The sequence below is a fragment of the Triticum aestivum genome, chromosome 2A (genome assembly GCF_018294505.1).
Source record: "Triticum aestivum cultivar Chinese Spring chromosome 2A, IWGSC CS RefSeq v2.1, whole genome shotgun sequence".
Lineage (NCBI taxonomy): Eukaryota > Viridiplantae > Streptophyta > Magnoliopsida > Poales > Poaceae > Triticum > Triticum aestivum.
In genome coordinates this window covers 539,260,018-539,278,221 of record NC_057797.1, presented here as the reverse complement: position 1 = coordinate 539,278,221, position 18,204 = coordinate 539,260,018, and the positions used below count along the sequence as shown (strand labels likewise).

General features: G+C 45.9%; 2 protein-coding genes across 2 annotated transcripts; one reads left to right on the top strand and one right to left on the bottom strand.

The window, feature by feature from the left end:
- Positions 1-6,700: 6,700 nt before the first annotated feature.
- On the top strand, positions 6,701-12,303 carry LOC123189311 (ruBisCO large subunit-binding protein subunit beta, chloroplastic). The gene is made up of 14 exons (XM_044601702.1): positions 6,701-6,902; positions 6,969-7,094; positions 7,231-7,368; positions 8,769-8,864; positions 8,955-9,197; positions 9,302-9,536; positions 9,604-9,773; positions 9,930-10,007; positions 10,120-10,191; positions 10,279-10,383; positions 11,218-11,310; positions 11,428-11,520; positions 11,643-11,793; positions 11,894-12,303. The coding sequence occupies exons 1-14, from the start codon at positions 6,753-6,755 to the stop codon at positions 11,911-11,913; spliced, it is 1,770 nt and encodes a 589-aa protein (XP_044457637.1). The 5' UTR covers positions 6,701-6,752; the 3' UTR covers positions 11,914-12,303.
- Positions 12,304-12,421: 118 nt separating this feature from the next.
- On the bottom strand, positions 12,422-13,279 carry LOC123189312 (cytochrome P450 77A1-like). Its single transcript, XM_044601703.1, has one exon. It carries the CDS (start codon positions 13,133-13,135, stop codon positions 12,488-12,490), a length of 648 nt encoding a protein of 215 aa, XP_044457638.1. The 5' UTR covers positions 13,136-13,279; the 3' UTR covers positions 12,422-12,487.
- Positions 13,280-18,204: the final 4,925 nt, after the last annotated feature.

The following is an 18,204-nucleotide window of genomic DNA, read 5'->3' as shown; positions in this document are numbered from 1 at the left end:
CTAAAACCTCTCTCACAAGCAACATGATCAAACCCAGAACTCATTGAGTGTTAATCACATACTGATGTGAACTAGATTATTGACTCTAGTAAACTCTTTGGATGTTGGTTACATGGCGATGTGACCTGTGAGTGTTAATCACATGGCGATGTGAACTAGATTATTGACTCTAGTGCAAGTGGGAGACTGTTGGAAATATGCCCTAGAGGCAATAATAAATTGGTTATTATTATATTTCCTTGTTCATGATAATCGTTTATTGTCCATGCTATAATTGTATTGATAGGAAACTCAGATACATGTGTGGATATATAGACAACACCATGTCCCTAGTAAGCCTCTAGTTGACTAGCTCGTTGATCAATAGATGGTTACGGTTTCCTGACCATGGACATTGGATGTCGTTGATAACGGGATCACATCATTAGGATAATGATGTGATGGACAAGACCCAATCCTAAGCCTAGCACAAAGATCGTAGTTCATATGCTAAAGATTTTCTAATGTCAAGTATCTTTTCCTTAGACCATGAGATTGTGCAACTCCCGATACCGTAGGAATGCTTTGGGTGTACCAAACGTCACAACGTAACTGGGTGGCTATAAAGGTGCACTACAGGTATCTCCGAAAGTGTCTGTTGGATTGGCACGAATCGAGACTGGGATTTGTCACTCCGTGTAAACGGAGAGGTATCTCTGGGCCCACTCAGTAGGACATCATCAGAATGTGCACAATGTGACCAAGGGGTTGATCACGGGATGATGTGTTACGGAACGAGTAAAGAGACTTGCCGGTAACGAGACTGAACAAGGTATCGGTATACCGACGATCGAATCTCGGGCAAGTATAATACCGCTAGACAAAGGGAATTGTATACGAGATCGATTGAGTCCTTGACATCGTGGTTCATCCGATGAGATCATCGTGGAACATGTGGGAGCCAACATGGGTATCCAGATCCCGCTGTTGGTTATTGACCGGAGAACGTCTCGGTCATGTCTGCATGTCTCCCGAACCCGTAGGGTCTACACACTTAAGGTTCGGTGACGCTAGGGTTATAAAGGAAGCTTGTATGTGGTTACCGAATGTTGTTCGGAGTCCCGGATGAGATCCCAGACGTCACGAGGAGTTCCGGAATGGTCCGGAGGTAAAGATTTATATATGGGAAGTCCTGTTTTGGTTACCGGAAAAGTTTCGGGTGATGTCGGTAATGTACCGGGACCACCGGGAGGGTCCCGGGGGTCCACCAAGTGGGGCCACCTACCCCGGAGGCGTGCATGGGCCTAGAGTGGAAAGGGACCAGCCCCAGAGTGGGCTGGTGCGCCTCCCACCCTTGCCCAAGGCGCAAGGGAGAGTGGGAGGGGGCAAACCCTAGTCCAGATGGGCCTTAAGGCCCACCTAGTGGGCGCCTCCCCTCTCTCCCCTCTTGGCCGCCCCCCCAAAACCCATCTAGGGCTGGCCGCCACCCTAGGGGGTGGAAACCCTAGAGGGGGCGCAGCCCTCCCCTTCCCCTATATATATTGGAGGTTTTTGGAGCAGCCCAACACATGAGAACTTCTCCTTCTTGGTGCAGCCCTGCCTCTCCTCCTCCTCCTCTCCCATGGTGCTTGGCGAAGCCCTGCTGGATTGCCACGCTCCTCCACCACCACCACGCTGTTGTGCTGCTGCTGGATGGAGTCTTCCTCAACCTCTCCCTCTCTCCTTGCTGGATCAAGGCGTGGGAGACGTCACGGGCTGTACGTGTGTTGAACGCGGAGGTGCCGTCCGTTCGGCACTAGGATCTCCGGTGACTTGGATCACGACGAGTACGACTCCTTCAACCCCGTTCTCTTGAATGCTTCCGCTTAGCGATCTACAAGAGTATGTAGATGCACTCTCCTTCCCCTTGTTGCTAGTTTCTCCATAGATAGATCTTGGTGACACGTAGGAAAATTTTGAATTTCTGCTACGTTCCCCAACACTACTATCATCTTTCAACTTATTTTTCTCTAGGAACATATCAAAAATAGGGGAGCTATATTACGAGCTATTGATCTACAAAATAGATATGCAAAAACTATTAAGAATAAGTTCATCATAAATTTAAGGTCAATTAATCAAATTACTAATGAACTCCCACTTAAATTAACATCCCTCGAGTTATTTAAGTGATACATGATCCAAATCAACTAACCCATGTCCGATGATCATGTGAGATGGGGTAGTCATCAATGGTGAACATCTCTATGTTGATCATATCTACTATATGACTCATGTTCGACCTTTCGGTCTCCAGTGTTCTAAGACCATGTCTGTACATGCTAGGCTCGTCAAATTTAACCAAAGTATTCTGCATGTGTAAAACTGTCTTACACCCGTTGTATGTGAATGTAGAGTCTATCACACCTGATCATCACATGGTGTCTCGAAACAACAAACTGTAGCAACGGTGCATACTCAGGGAGAACACTTTTATCTTGAAATTAGGTGAAGGGATCATCTTATAATGCTATCGTTGTTCTAAGCAAAATCAGATGCATAAAAGATAATCATCACATGCAATCAAAATATGTGACATGATATGGCCATCATCATCTTGTGCTTTTGATCTCCATCTCCAAAGCATCTTCATGATCTCCATCGTCACCGGCTCGACACCTTGATCTCCATCATTGCGTCGTGGTCATCTTGCCAACTATTGCTTTTACAACTATTGTTAGCTCATAGCGATAAAGTAAAGCAATTACATGGCATTTGCATTTCATACAATAAAGAGACAACCATAAGGCTCCTGCTGGTTGCCTGATATCTTACAAAACATGATCATATCATACAATAACGTGCATCACATCATGTCTTGACTATATCACATCACAACATATCTTGCAAAAACAAGTTAGGCGTCCTCTACTTTGTTGTTGCAAGTTTTACGTTGCTGCTATGGGCTTCTAGCCAGAACCATTCTTACCTACGCAAAAACCACAATGGTGATTCATTAAGTTTGATGTTTTAACCTTCTTCAAGGACCGGCCGTTGTCAAATTTGATTCAACTAAAGTAGGAGAAACAGACACCCGCGAGCCACCTTTATGCAAAACTAGTTGCATATGTCAGTCAGTGGAATCGGTCTCATGTGCGTGGACATGTAAGGTTGATCCGGGCCGCTTCATCCCACAATACTGCTGAATCAAAATAATACGTTGGTGTTAAGTAGTATGACTATCACCGCCCACAACTCTCTGTGTTCTACTCGTGCATATCATCTACGCAAAGACCTGGCTCATGATGCCACTGTTGGGAAACGTTGCATGGAAAACAAAAATTTTCTACACACACGCAAGATCTATCCATGGAGATGCATAGAAATGAGAGGGGGAGAGTGTGTCTATGTACCCTCTTAGACCGTAAGCGGAAGCGTTTCACAACGCGGGTGATGTAGTCGAACTTTCTTCGCGCTCCAACCGATCTAGTACCGAACGCATGGCACCTCCGCGTTCTGCACATGTTCAGCTCGATGACATCCTCCACCTTCTTGATCTAGCAAGACGGCGAGGTAGTAGATGAGTTCCGGCAGCACGACGGCGTGGTGATGGTGGTGATGCAACTATCTCCGCAGGGCTTTGCCGAGCACTACGAAAATACGACCGAGGGCGAACTAGAAGGAGAGGGGCGCCGCACATGGCTAGGGAATCGTGGTGTGTGTTGCCCCTACTTCCTCCTCTCATATATATAAGTGGAAGGGGTAGGGAGGCAGCCCCTAGGGCGCCCCAAGTGCCCGGCAGCTGCCCTAGGGCGCCTGCCCTTGCCGAATCCCCCCTTCCGTATTTGTGCATGGGGGGAGGAAAGGGGGGCTGCCTGCCTTTGGGGCGCCTCCCCTTTCCTTCCCTCCCTCGTTGGTGTGTGGGTGAGTGGTGGAGGGGCGCACTAGCCCCTTGTGGGCTGGTGTGCTTCCCCCCTTTGGCCCATTTAGGCCCACCACTTGCTGGTGGCCTCTCGGAACCCCTTCCGGCACCTGATAAAATACCCCGTACTTCCAAAACCTTTCCGGTGACCAAATACTATCGTCCTATATATCAATATTTACCTCCGGGGCTCCTCGTCATGTCCGTGATCTCATCCGGGACTCCGAACAACATTCAGTCATCAACTCAGATAACTCATACAATATTATATCGTCAACGAACGTTAAGCATGCGGACCCTACGGGTTCAAGAATGATGTAGACATGACCGAGACACCTCTCCGGTCAATAACCAATAACGGAACCTGGATGCCCATATTGGTTCCTACATATTCTACGAAGATCTTTATCGGTCGAACCTTATGACAACATACGTAATTCCCTTTGTCTGTCGGTATGTTACTTGCCCGAGATTCGATCGTCGGTATCTTCATACCTAGTTCAATCTCGTTACCGGCAAGTCTCTTTACTCATTTGGTAATACATCATCTCGTAACTAACTCCTTAGTCACTTTGCTTGCAAGGCTTCTCATGATGTGTATTACCGAGAGGGCCTAGAGATACCTCTCCAATAAACGGAGTGAAAAATCCTAATCTCGATCCATGCCAACTCACCAGACACCTTCGGAGATACATGCAGAGCATCTTTATGATCACCCACTTATGTTGTGAAGTTTGATAGCACATAAGGCATTCCTCCGGTACCCTGGAGTTGCATGATCTCATAGTCGAAGGAATATGTATTTGACATTAAGAAAGCAATAGCAATAAACTAAACGGTCATATGCTAAGCTAACAGATGAGTCTTGTCCATCACATCATTCTCCTAAGGATGTGATCCCATTATCAAATGACAACTCGTGTCTATGGTTAGGAAACCTTAACCATCTTTTGATCCACGAGCTAGTAAAGTAGAGACTCACTAGGGACATGGTATTTGTTTATGTATCCACACATGTATTTAAGTTTCCGGTCAATACAATTCTAGCATGAATAATAAACCTTTATCATGATTAAGAAAATATAATAATAACCATTTTATTATTGCCTCTAGGGCATATTTCCATCAGAGGCCGCAGTGGGGGCGAGTGCGCGTAGGGAGGGTGTGCGTGCAAGGGGCGGACGTGTGGTGGCGGGGGCATCACAGATCTGACGCGGCACAACGTGGGCGTGCGATGACTGCTCAGCACGCAGGCATGAGATGGGTGCTGCAGGCAGGCGCAGTGCTTGGTGCGCCCGGCGAATCGGCATCGTTCGATGCGGGAGGCTGTAGGTGCAGCAGAGGTCGTCTTGGGCTACCGGCGTGCACATGGTGTTGTGTGTTGGTTCATGTGGCCTAGGGCTGCGGCAGGGAACCGAAGTGGCTCTTGGCCTGGGTGGCGCTCCATGCTCCTCAGCGGCATGGTGCTTGGGGGGAGGGGTGGCTGGTGTCGCGTCTAGTAGCACTGGTTCCTGGGCGGCCATGAACAAATCTCGCTGGTCGTTTCCGCAAGGTGCAGTTGGCTTTGGTGGCTACTTTGAGTTTCTTCACCAGCGAGCTTGTTTGTGAGAGGTGGCAGTTGGTGGTCTTGTCGGCGCCAGTACGGGATGATGTGTGGCCGAGGTGGTGTGGGAGCCCCTGTCTCGGCCTTGTGTCGTGGCCACCGATGGTGGTGGTGGTGGCCGTCGTTGGCCTTCCTGGAGGCATCAGTGCTGTGCTGCCGCACCCCTCGTGCACGGATCCAGCCATCTTGGTCTCTTCAAGGGAAACCCTTAATCTTGTGATCGGACAATGGCGTCACCTTCGTGTGTCGCTTTCCCTCTTGGGGGCTTCGTCCCGGAGCTCGGCATCGGCAAGTGGGACTGGTGGTTTGCGGTGGTTCTGGTGTCCAGGCTTTTGTGGCAACGATGATGGTAGGAGTGATGTCGGCAACATGGCAATGGTTGCGGTACTCGACTCTTCTCCGACATGTCCGCGAAATCGCCTCGGTTTGTTTGTTGCTGTGGAGTCGAAGCTGAGACAGTGGGGCCCTGTGGTATACGATGACTGGCTGCAGGTGGCCCGTTCAGCGGTCTTAGTTGCGCCAGCTGTGCCTAATTTTGTCCTTCAGATTTCCCCGTCAGAGTTGGAACTGCGCTGTCTGTCGCAGGTGGCTTAGTTTTGGCGCAGATCTTCATGCAAGCTTCACGCGTCTGCTACAGTATGGGTTGAGTCGATGATCGCCTATGACGAAGTCGGAATCGTTTGCTCAGAGTGTAGGGATGGGGATGGCGATGACGCCCCTAGGAGAGGAGTGATGACGATGGCGTCTGTGTGTTGTCTCGCCGAGGCCTTCTTTGAAGTGGTGTGCGTGGGATTTTTTTATGTGTGATGCTCAACGGTTGTGATGGTTTTGATCAGGTTCTTCATAATTAACTGGGCAATCTAATTTTCGTTCGGTTTTTTCTAATTAACTAAGCGATCCTTTTCTTTTTAACGAAGACAGGATAACTGCCTTTTCGAAAGAAGAAAAGCGCCGATTAGGATTTACCCGCAATGGCAGCCACCCGTCTCTCCCCACGCGGGCTGAAGAAAGCCTTGTCCAAGCCCAGCAACTGCCGGGGCCTCGCTTCGCCCAGCTCCTCCGCCGCAAACAACTGCTGCCTCCACGTCCTCGCCGTCGCCCTTTTGGCGGGGACGCCGGGACGCGACGGGACTGGCAAAGTAGATATTTTTTTTCAATGACGCTTTTTGGCGCGACGCAACCGCGTATCCACGGCCTTTCTCCCAGCAACAGCAGCCTTATCGTTGTCTTCACCCCCTCCAACCTCTCACCTCTGCACAGAAAGGCAGCATGTCGAGGATGCCGCTCCCTCCGTCCCCTCCCCCCTCCCTCTCCAGCAAGGCCCCCACCCTGCCCTTCTCCCCCAAGAAGACGCCGCCGATGCCCGTCTACAAGGACCTGCACTTCAACCACGACCTCTCCGCCACCAAGAAGTTGCAGGTAACGCAGCAACTTGCCTCGTCGTCGAATTAACTCGTGCTGCGTTCTGAATTTAGCTTCTTGCAGGCTGGTGTGGACCTGGTGGCGCGGCTGGTTGGGGTGACCCTGGGTCCCAAGGGGAGGAATGTGGTGCTCGCCAACAAGTATGGCCCTCCCAAGATCGTCAACGATGGGGAGACGGTCCTCAAGGAGGTACTCCCACTGACCTCATGCCGGCCTGCTCTTCAGATTCAGTACATGTTCCTGCAATGCTCGGGTAATTTTCGATCTTTTGGAGTGATTGTAATTTTCAGTAAACTCATTTGTTTTTTCTACTGGATCGTACAAGGTCGAGTTGGAGGACCCGCTGGAAAATCTAGGAGTTAAATTGGTCAGACAGGCCGGCGCCAGGACGAACGATATTGCCGGCGATGGGTGTACCACTTCTATAATCCTTGCTCAAGGCCTCATTGCTGAAGGAATGAAGGTATGCTGATACAGAATTGCACCGTAGTTCTCTATATTTCTTGGTTTGGAAAGTCATCAGGAGAAGTTTTTGGTATAATGAACATTGACCGAAAATGTTGGGTAGACCATGGTCTACCCGCACTTATGCTCAGGGCCACTCACCTCTAGACACAGTTTACCCGGATGTGTGCACAGCGGGTAAGGTAAACTATGACGGGAGTCATTAAAAGGGAGATTAGGTGGGCTATAGTTGCTAAGTAAACCTACTAGTAGATGCTAGCACCATAGGTATAATATAAAATACTATATTCCTTGGAACTATGTGAATGTTGTCTCCTATGCACCATCACTATTCATACTTGTTTATTCCTAGTAGACGAGGGAGCTTGCTTGTTTTATTTTTGTTGTTTATTCCCAGTTGTAGTATGATTTTGGCGCATGCTTTCTTTATAAGCTGTAAAACTCAACCGTATTTGCGGATGCGGCATACATTTTTTTTAGGTTTATAATAGTACATATTTATTTTTTTGAACATTTTTTGGGTTGTAAGACTTAACCTAGCATTTCAAATCATTCTGTAAAGTCTTATGGATATAAAAGACTACCTGCAGTGTGTCAGTGCAGATTTACAACTGTAGAAGTGCATGCTCTAGCCAATGCAACCAAAAGACCGATCTGATGGAAGAGACTAGGCAACACATTATACGTGAACAACTTTACTTATCCTTGCAAAATTCTTTCTTCTTCGTACGAATTTAATTTAAATACCAGAGGGCTCCCGTCTTTTCAGATTTTATTAAAAAAATTCAGACAAAACTTCGATTTTCACGAGCTGCAGTATGTCAGTACAGATTTACAACTTTAGTTATTCTTGCAAAATTCTTTATTCTTCATATGAATTAAAATACCGGAGGGCTTCAGTCTATTTCAAATTTTATTAGAAATTGTCAGGATAAAACTTCGATTTTCATGAGCTGCAGTATGTCAGTACAGATTTACAACTTTAGTTATCCTTGCAAAGTTATTTACTCTTCGTATGAACTAAAATACCGGAGGGCTTCAGTCTGTTTCAGATTTTATTAGAAATTGCCAGGACAAAACTTCGGTTTTCACGAGCTATTTAAAAAAAAGTGCTACAGTTCTTAGGTACGTGTGCCAGCCTATCTCGTTCAAAATAGAAAATGAGCTCACGCAGGCCTACTAGTATGTTCAATGGTTAACGCTGGTTCGGGAAGGTTAAGGCTAACTAAAAAATTTGAATTCAAAGAGGGAACAGATCCACATGTGAAACAGTAGTATATCATACGACGCCCACTATAGGTTCGGGTGGACCATGGTTCAGAAACTCACCTCTCGAACATTGACAGACACAAACAATTCTGAAACCTAAACCTGCATCTGAATATTTTCAAAAAGTAGGTTCTTGCTGCTGGAATGAATCCGGTTCAAATTGCGCGTGGCATTGGGAGGACTGCTGATGCTTTGGTTTCTGAACTCAAGTTGATGTCACGTGAGGTATGGTTTATCAGTTAATCTATGACTATGAATGCCTCTGTATGTTCCTACCAAAGATATCACAACATTTTGTAAATTAATGCCTTCTAGATTGAAGATCATGAAATAGCACACGTGGCTGCAGTTAGCGCCGGAAACGACTACGCTGTCGGAAACATGATTTCTGATGCTTTTAAAAGAGTAGGGAGGGAAGGCATGGTTAGGATTGAAAACGGGAGAAGCACTGTAAACAGTTTGGAGGTTGTCGAAGGAATGCAGTTTGAACGTGGTTACCTCTCACCGTTCTTTGTGACTAATCATGCAAATATGTCCGCGGAGTACACTGACTGTAAGGTAGTGCAGATATCTCCATCATGTCTCCCCAGGCCACTGCATCAGAAGATGCACACACATCATTCTGCTGGATAATTTCAAGAGTTATGTTTTGTCTTTTGTAGATCCTGTTGGTTGACAAGATAATTTCTGATCCAAGGGAACTTTTAAGGGTATGCTTTAGTGCTGTAAAAGAAGATTTTCCATTGTTAATAATTGCTGAGGATGTCGAAGAAGAAGCATTGTCTACTTTGACGAGAAACAAGCTATCAGGGATGATCAAAGTGGCAGCAATTAAGGCTCCTTCTTTCGGTGAACAAAAAACCCAATGCTTAGAAGACATTGCAATCATAACAGGAGGTACATAACTGGGTCACGAAATCAACTGATGCAACTCCAGTCATCAACATCTCTTGTTGGTTTTCAGGTACAGTAGTGAGAGATGACATGGGATACACACTAGAAGAGGCAGGGAAAGAGTTCTTAGGCTCTGCTTCTAAAGTAATAGTCAAGAAAGATTCAACACTAATTGTTACTGATGGAAGCACCCTTCATGCAGTTGAGAAAAGGGTTGCTCAGATAAAAGGCCAAGTTGAGGTATAGCCCAATAGTTTGATGCAAAACATGGAATAGTCCATGTGACGTTTTATATGTACGTACTGGAGAAACTGCAGTTAAAGCTTCCTGTAGCTACCATGGACCTATGAATATGGTCATCTTAATGCGGTGATATTTTTCATTTCTAATTTTCAGAACTCAAAGGAGAGGTACCAGAAAAAGATACTGGGTGAGAGGATTGCAAGGTTATCTGGTGCAATTGCAATCATTCAGGTCATCAGGTGTCACAAGTATTTTTAGCCAACTAAGCAAAACTTTGTGTAACTAGCCTTTTGTGCTGTTTGGACTGCATGATTCTAATAATCTGGCGTCAAGTTAATTGCAGGTTGGTGCTCAAACAGTCATTGAGCTGAAAGATAAGAAACTGAGAATTGAAGATGCCCTTAATGCAACCATGGTACCACTAACCAATCTACAATCTTATTATGCGATGTTCTGTGAAGTACAATTTTCCTATCTCGTAACCACATCTTGGATATTTCAGGCAGCTATTGAGGAAGGTGTTGTAGTTGGTGGTGGATGCAGCCTACTAAGATTATCCCAGAAGATTGACATGATCAAGGAATCATTGGATAATTTAGAGCAGAAGGTAAAATACAATGGTTTCATTTACGGTGCAAAATGCAACTAGGGAAATAATGAGCATGTGGCCCTAATTACCACTGTAGAAATTATCTGAAGGACTATAGTATACCGAGTAGATGATCTAATGAACACACATTACTAAAAGTTTGTAATAGCCATCTTGCTAATTTCTGGAGACCAAAAACCTAAATCTTGATCTATATTAAATCTGAGAACAAACCAGGCATATGAGAGGGCTACGTCATCCCGATTTCATTGCACAATTACCATTTGACAAACATAAAATGTTTATACAGAAGGACTGCAGTGCACAAGAAAAAAACAAGAAACTGCCAACAACTCACAATAAGACAATCAGTATTCCAAAATGCCGTACTACACATGGATTTCATTGTCCACCAAAGCAGTGGATGATTTGGCTTTGTGCAACCTCGATGTCTCGACTAGCTCTTCACGTTATGTTGCTGCAGAGACCGGGTGTACTTGGTGTCATCTTGATATTAATATATTGGCCCTTATAAAAACAGAATGAATGATGCACATAAAAAATCCATTAATTTATTTCACTCTGGCTCCTTATATCTATAATTCATCATATATTCAAGAATAAAACACATACTGCAATCCACAGGCTCAACTCGAGTTCACCACAATCCGGGCCTACTGGTGCAGCTATGCTTTTGTAGTAGTCAAGGTGCTTGTGCTTTATCGAAAATAATGATTTCTTGATCCATGGATACTGCAGCAATACATATATAGTTTGGATGGCCATTTACCACACTGATAAATGCACTGTTTTTTCTGTCTTGAGCCATAACTCCTTTCATTGCTTGTTCAGATTGGTGCTGACATCTTCAAACATGCTCTGAGCTACCCTAGCACACTAATAGCTAACAATGCCGGGATGAGTGGCAAGTTCGTCATCGAAAAGGTTATCAATAGCGAGCAGCAGCTCTTTTGGTTCAGTTACATGCACATTTGTCTGGTAAACTATTCCCTACCCGAGGATAAATTCTGGCTAACATGCATTTGACTGCTGCTGTTGAAGGTGCTGGCAAATGACAATGCAAGTTATGGCTACAATGCTGCCAACGGCTGCTATGAGGACTTGATGGCTTCTGGAATATTGGACCCATCAAAGGTTAGTGAAACAATGATAGAAGGATGGTTAAAATAATCCTATGTCTCTCGAACTAAACCAATTAATAACGCTGACTGGCATCACTAACTCTGCAATTCGTCTGCCCTGCACAAATATGTCAGGTTGTGAGGTGTTGCATAGAGCATTCTGCTGTTGTTGCCAAGTCTTTTCTCACCTCCGACGTAGTGATCGTGGAGGCGCAAGAAAGCAAACCGATTCGCGTAAGGCCCCCAATGCCCCCTAGGAACCTGATTCCCCCAATGCCTGCATCAGGTAAACTATATTTGCACCTTCATCATCATATAGAAAGATGCATCTTCTCTTCAATATCGTTCTTTTCAATATGGTGCTTACCTTGGTCCGATGCTTTCAGTTTCAGGTATTCGAGTGTAGCATTCACGCTCTTGTTTGGAGCCACCACAAATGTGCGTGGGATGAATAATTTTGTGGGCAAGTCTGTCAAGATATGAGCTGGAAGAAAGATTTACTACCACTTCCGATTAAACATTGCTCTTAAGGAGAGGAGAGCGAGGGTCCTCCTCAGGCCGTGTGTGCAACGTTTTCCTCGGCAGAGAAGAACTCAAAAGATGCCAACCAGAGCGCCCATGGGGGCTCTCCGGGAAGTTCGTACAGGCATTCACACTACAGCTGCGGTTCAATGTAGTGCACACTGACAAGTTTATGCGAGCAAATAGCATCCCATCATTTTGCTGATGAAACTAATCAATCTTTTCCTTTGGAGAAGCATGATGCCCGAAGGCAGGAACACAGATACAGTACTAATTAATTTCGTGTGCCTGTGCGGGGGATAGTGGAGCCTTGGGGGATTGGACATATGGTATCTTTGCACGTGCCGCTAGCTAGAAGGAACATGACACTGGCACATCTCATGATCGAGAAGCTAGCTGGCGAACTGAAAGTAGGTTAGCTGATGAGCCATCGAGGACACACATGTGCAGCTGATACTCTACACGGAACGGGTGCGTCGTGTAACACGGGTGGAAAGTGGCTTCTTCATCACCTTGAAGAACACGTTGGGGTCATTCATGTCGACCCCGCCGCCGCCCTCCGCCGGCGGCGCCCACTCGAACTCACGCACGAGCGTTGCCAAGAAGCACTTGATGTTCACCATGGCCAGACCCATGCCCGGGCAGAACCCATGCCCCGCACCAAACGGCATCATCTTCATCTCCTTGGGACCTGCCGATGGCCCAACGCCCTCCGCCTCGCCTCCGGCCAGGAACCGCTCAGGCTGGAACTCGTCGGGATCCGTCCATGTCTTCCTGTCTCTCCCGATGTCCCCCACAAAAAACCGCACGTTGAAGTCGCCGGTCGGCACGGTGGTTTCGCCCAGCAACGTAGCGTCCTCGGCGCGGACTCGGCGTGGGACGAACGGCACCGATGGGTGCATCCGGAGGCTCTCCAGCACGACCGCGTGCAGGTACGGCATCTTGCGGAGGCTCTTGTCGACGGAGACCGTGTCCACGGCGTCAACCTCGCGACGCAGCTTGCCTTGGACCTCTGGCTGGATGACGAGGTGAGCGAGCGTCCATTCGATGATGGCCACGATCGTATCCGCGCCCCCGCCGAGGAACTCTGACACAAGGCTCACCATCTCGTCGTCTCTAAGAGGATGTCCATACCGCCCGTGTCGTCACTGGGGACGCGGACATCGATGAGTGAGTCGACGTACGGACGCCGGACGCCGCCGTGCTGCGATGAGAGGGAGGAAGAGCTCAGTTTTTTTTTTCGCAACAATACATGTCTCATTTATATCATAAGGATCATAGTACAAGCCACGTACAAACCGACCTGGCAAAGCTGAAAAGACAGCAAAACGCTAGCCTTTGCACAAAGGAACAACAGTCAAGAAGTAAAATCTTTATCTTTACCTCTTTACTTTTACTAATAAACCAGCGATTGCTTCTGGTGGTACGTCGCCGACTGTTTTGCATAAAAGACCCTCTGTTTTAGAGAAATCAACCCGCAGTCCCTTTGTTAGTGGATAAGGAAAAATGATTCGTTTTTGCACAAAACACCCTGTGGTTTAGAGTATTCAACCCATGATCCTTTTTAAATCGGGACGGGGTGGCGGCTCAAGCGGCTGGGGGCGGCGCGGCGGTTGGAGCTTGCAGGGGGCGGATCCATGCGATGTAGGGGCCGGGGAGGCGGATCCAGAGGCCGGCGGCGAGGTGGGGTCACCAGTGACGACGAGGATGGCCGGAGCGCGGATTCCCTGGCGGATACATGGAGTCTGCGGCTCCTGGGCAGGAAGGAAGGGAAATGAGGGAGAGAAGGAGGGAGTAAGGAGGGGCGGCGCATCGACTTAGGTAGGAGCTTGCCGGAGTCGGGCGATGGTGGACGGGCACGGGAGACGGAGGGATCCGGCGCGGCGGCGCGAAGTCCTTGCAGGTGGCGCACCTCGGCCGTCATCGAGGCCACCGCCGCCGCCTGCCGGTGCAACGAGGCAGAGGAGGATCTCCTAGTTTTGCTCCGTCGCCAACTCCAAGTTCACGGTCGTGGTTCTAATCCCTCTCTTGCCACTCCACTGTTTTTGGGACCTTCCATTGTTTTGATTTACTCCCTTCTTCCATCTATATAGGGCCTAATGCATTTTTTAAGACCGCCTTTGACTATTGACAAGATTAATAGTACATGACATGCACAATGTGAAAATTATATCATTGAAAGCTCCTTTCACACACGAATTTAACGGTGTGCTTTATGTAAGTTGCATGTCATATATTATAGCTCTAATATTTGGTCAAAGTTAGCCTCGAAAAACGCATTAGGCCCTATATAGATGGAAGGAGAGAGTATTGTATATGTGCAGTTCATCTCCCAGTCGCTGGCTGGATTGTGCCTATATCTCTCATCGTTTTTGTCAATCAGATAACCTATCAGTAGGAAATTATTTTCCTCCACTTTGCAAGACCACGTAACCAATTTACTATCAGCGGTCTATACGATTAATTTCTAACTTTGCGGGGTCATTCTGACTCGGCATCTGTCACACTCTAACAAGTGTTTGTCTTTAATTTCCTACACTATATTGTGCAACAAAATTTGCTCTGTGTGCATGAGTACTAATAATTTAGGTTATTTCATTTTTTTTGAAATGATGATAAAATTGAGTTAAGCGGCTTGGAGCTACTACATCCCTAGCCCGAGTGGAATGAGCTCATGGAGCGCCTCGAAGGCCCTGACAACGGTGGCAGTAGGCGTTGCCATTAGATCTGGAGGTATAGGGAGTCGCCACGAGGAGTGGCAACCGAAGACAGTCAGCATCGACTGTGTCAAGCAAGCTGTAGCAGGCCTGCGCGACTCCTTGCCGATCACTTGACAGTCCAAGCCTGCAATAGTGTCGATTCAGGTAGGTGTGTGGCATGGCCGAATCCTGCCCGATCAGGGCCAACCAATGGACATGTTATATGCATCAATCTCCCAATCCAACAGGCAATACATGTCTGTAAACGGTCCTGAAAAAAGTCATTTGATAAGAAAAGTAAGTGCTTAGTTGTGCTCAATTTTCTCCTAAAAGAAACAGTTAACTTGTATAGCTTGCATCAATGACCTTCATAGTCCATACAATATTTTATATGCATCAAAACTAAGTTTTGTATGCTGCAGAAACTCAGGAAAATATGGTGGTTCTACATTACTAGGCAAATCAGAGGAGACTACCCAATCTATAATGACAGGTGGTGGTAGACACCTGGTATTTCTGCATTGATGAAATGTCTTTTGTGGAACTCAAAAATGGAGAGAGTTCAGAAAAAATAAATTTGAATGGAGTTTAATACTGGTTTCTTTTCTGCAAAATAGTAGTGATGCATTCTCTTCCGACAGGTTCCAAATGATGGTTATTCTGCAGGATTGGTAAGACAAGCTTCTGGAGATTGGTTTCTCATGCAACTCCTTGTGATGTTGAAATTAGTGTATCGCTCATTTCTTTCCTTGCTTCCTGTAGCAGTTGCATTGATAGTAGGTTGAGAATTCATTTATGGAATAGTCCACTGATGTTCCGTAATTAGCTTTCTGCTTATATTAAACTGACTGTACATTTGTGACAATGCAACAGGGAGATGGATGTAATGTCCTTGTCCGTGCCATTTGCTTTTGTGGGAAGAAACAAAATTGAGGTAAAGGAGGCTCATAGCTTGAAGGCGTTTGGTCCATTGATGTAGTAACTAACGACTTCATTTGGCTGCTAATTCCTTTGCCTGAAAGCTGTCTTTCAAAGCAATAATTTACTCCATCTGTCATAATTTATGTACAGTAGTTTCATGGTTCGCAGTGTGGTTTTCAATGGTGGATATGACATCCGATGATTGCCCAGGAAGAAAGGTGCGGGGGAGAGAATCAATTTGTGGTTTATGAATGGAAACCTTGTGTCAACATGTTTGATATGTTTGCTTATTACTCAATGGTATGATCACTGCAACTTTTATGTTATTTCGTGAAAACGACAATCAACTAGGGCTTAGTTTATTTTTGGTACTGATTTATAGTTTGTTTGGTAATCACATCACACCTTCTTAAACTTTAGATAGTTAAATTTGATTTATGTTTCCTCCTAATTCATCTTTTCTGCCTTTCAGGTTGCATTGGCAAATGGGGCCTCAACAATCTCTTGTGCCATTTGAACTTTAATTTGATTATCGATGAAGCAAGATATTCTAGATTTATCGAATCCTATTTTTTCATCAGATCGATATGGTTGTCTGTATAAACTACGGCATAAGCTTCTTTGAGCAGCTTTTTACGGTATTTCCATCTTTTAATTTCTCAGGAATTGCATCAAAGTACCAACCTCAGAGTTGAAAGTAAGGGCTGCAGATTTTTCACGGATCAAATAGGAACCACTACCACAGTACTGGCCTAACTTCTGTACTAATGCCTACATCAACCGCATGGGAAGAAGTTCTAGGTACATCTATTGCATCAGTCAGTATATCTTCCTTTATCTATAACTCGATATAGATATTAGGCTAACAAGTAGGCTATTACAAATTTACAGTACGGGTGGACCATTTTTAGACATGCCATATTCTTTGTCTAGATAACAAAATTATTTTCACATGGAAACCTCACACAAAATCGATGTTTAAATCATTGTTGGATGTTCCATTCTTTGATTATTTTGTTACATTCAAACTAAGAATAATGCAAGAAAAAAACCTTCATTGTTCTAGAGAGGTGTTGGGAGGCTCAGAGCTGCATATTCTGATGATATAACTTTCAATTACAAAATAAGACCAAACACTGTTTCTACGAATTAGCATCAAGTTGCCAGGAGCAGTGAAGCGCCAATAATGGTCAACTATGGTGCTTGAGGAGATGGATATATGTAGTTGTAAGGTTGCAGATATACGGCTGGAGCAATATGTAAGTACTATTACAGAATTACTTCAGCTTATGCTGAGTGTTTCTATTAGCTAGATGGTTGTGCTTCATGTCCTAGGATCGCATACCCTTTATGTTCAGAGTACGGTCTGATTATGAATAAGATAATAAAAAGGTTCGTTTCTTCTAACTAGACATTTTGTTAATTTCCAGTTGAAGGCTTCCACGCGCCACCTCCTTCTCCCCCTCCTTTGCCGTGTCGAGAAGGGAGCAGCGACGAAGCTGAGGTAGACGTGGACACGTGCTAGGAGCCAAGGGGGGAACGGGGAAAGGCGGACGTGAGGTCCGTGAAGCCAGAGAAGGAATGTGAGCTCGTCCACCGCAGGCTATAGCTCCAAAATAGGTGGTGTCAGCCGCCACCAGTGCCACCGTGTCCGCCTCCGGCTAGCCTGGTAGCAACAAAAGTATGGCTGTAGGTGTGGTTCATTCAGTTTTGCAGTTTGATTTACTTGCTTGTGCATATGTGCGTGTATACTGAGAGAGAGGGAGAGATTATTCTTCTCTAGCAGTCATATTTCTGTCACAAATCTGCTCCCCTCCACTCCTTTTTCATTTAACTGAAATCTGAATGTGAAAAGCAGTTGCAAATTGGGAGCAGCAGAGTAAATGTTCAAAAGTTCAGAGCAGGTGCATGTTTTTGAGATTTACAGGACGTGTAAGCTAGAAGATAGGTTGCCATGCTTTGTAAGTATGATTAGTTGGAGTACTATTCCATCCGATGGCAGTGCAAAGTTGAAGTAGGCGCTGACGAAGTACGTTAGGGTATGCTCTTCACGTCCACACTTCATTGTCCAAAAAGTGACAAATCCTTTTTTCTTTGCAAAAAGGCCTAAGGCCAAATATTAACGGACACATGTCCTTACAAACTCACCTGTACGGAAACATTCAAATCTCTGGGAGACGAGCTCTTGTTCTTCATGCATCCCTATGAGCCTCTACCTAGACGGATCAAAAAAAAATTCAGTCTAGGAGCTTATGGAAGCAGTGGCCGAGAAGTCGCTGATGTAGACCAGGAGATGTCGTCGGTCGCAATTTGTGAAGCAAATTGCTGCCCCGGATAGGAAAATGTGAGAAGGGCATGTAGAAACTGCAAGACCATGAAAATTGATCGAATCCGAACAAATCCCCCAGAAACCTAAACATACAAAATCATGTCAGAGACACAACCCCACACACCCTCGACCGCGAATAAGCACAGCAATGAAACGAGGTTAGGACACGGAAAACCATATTCCTATGGAGGGATGACACGCTCTCTCGGTTCCCTGTCCAAAATCC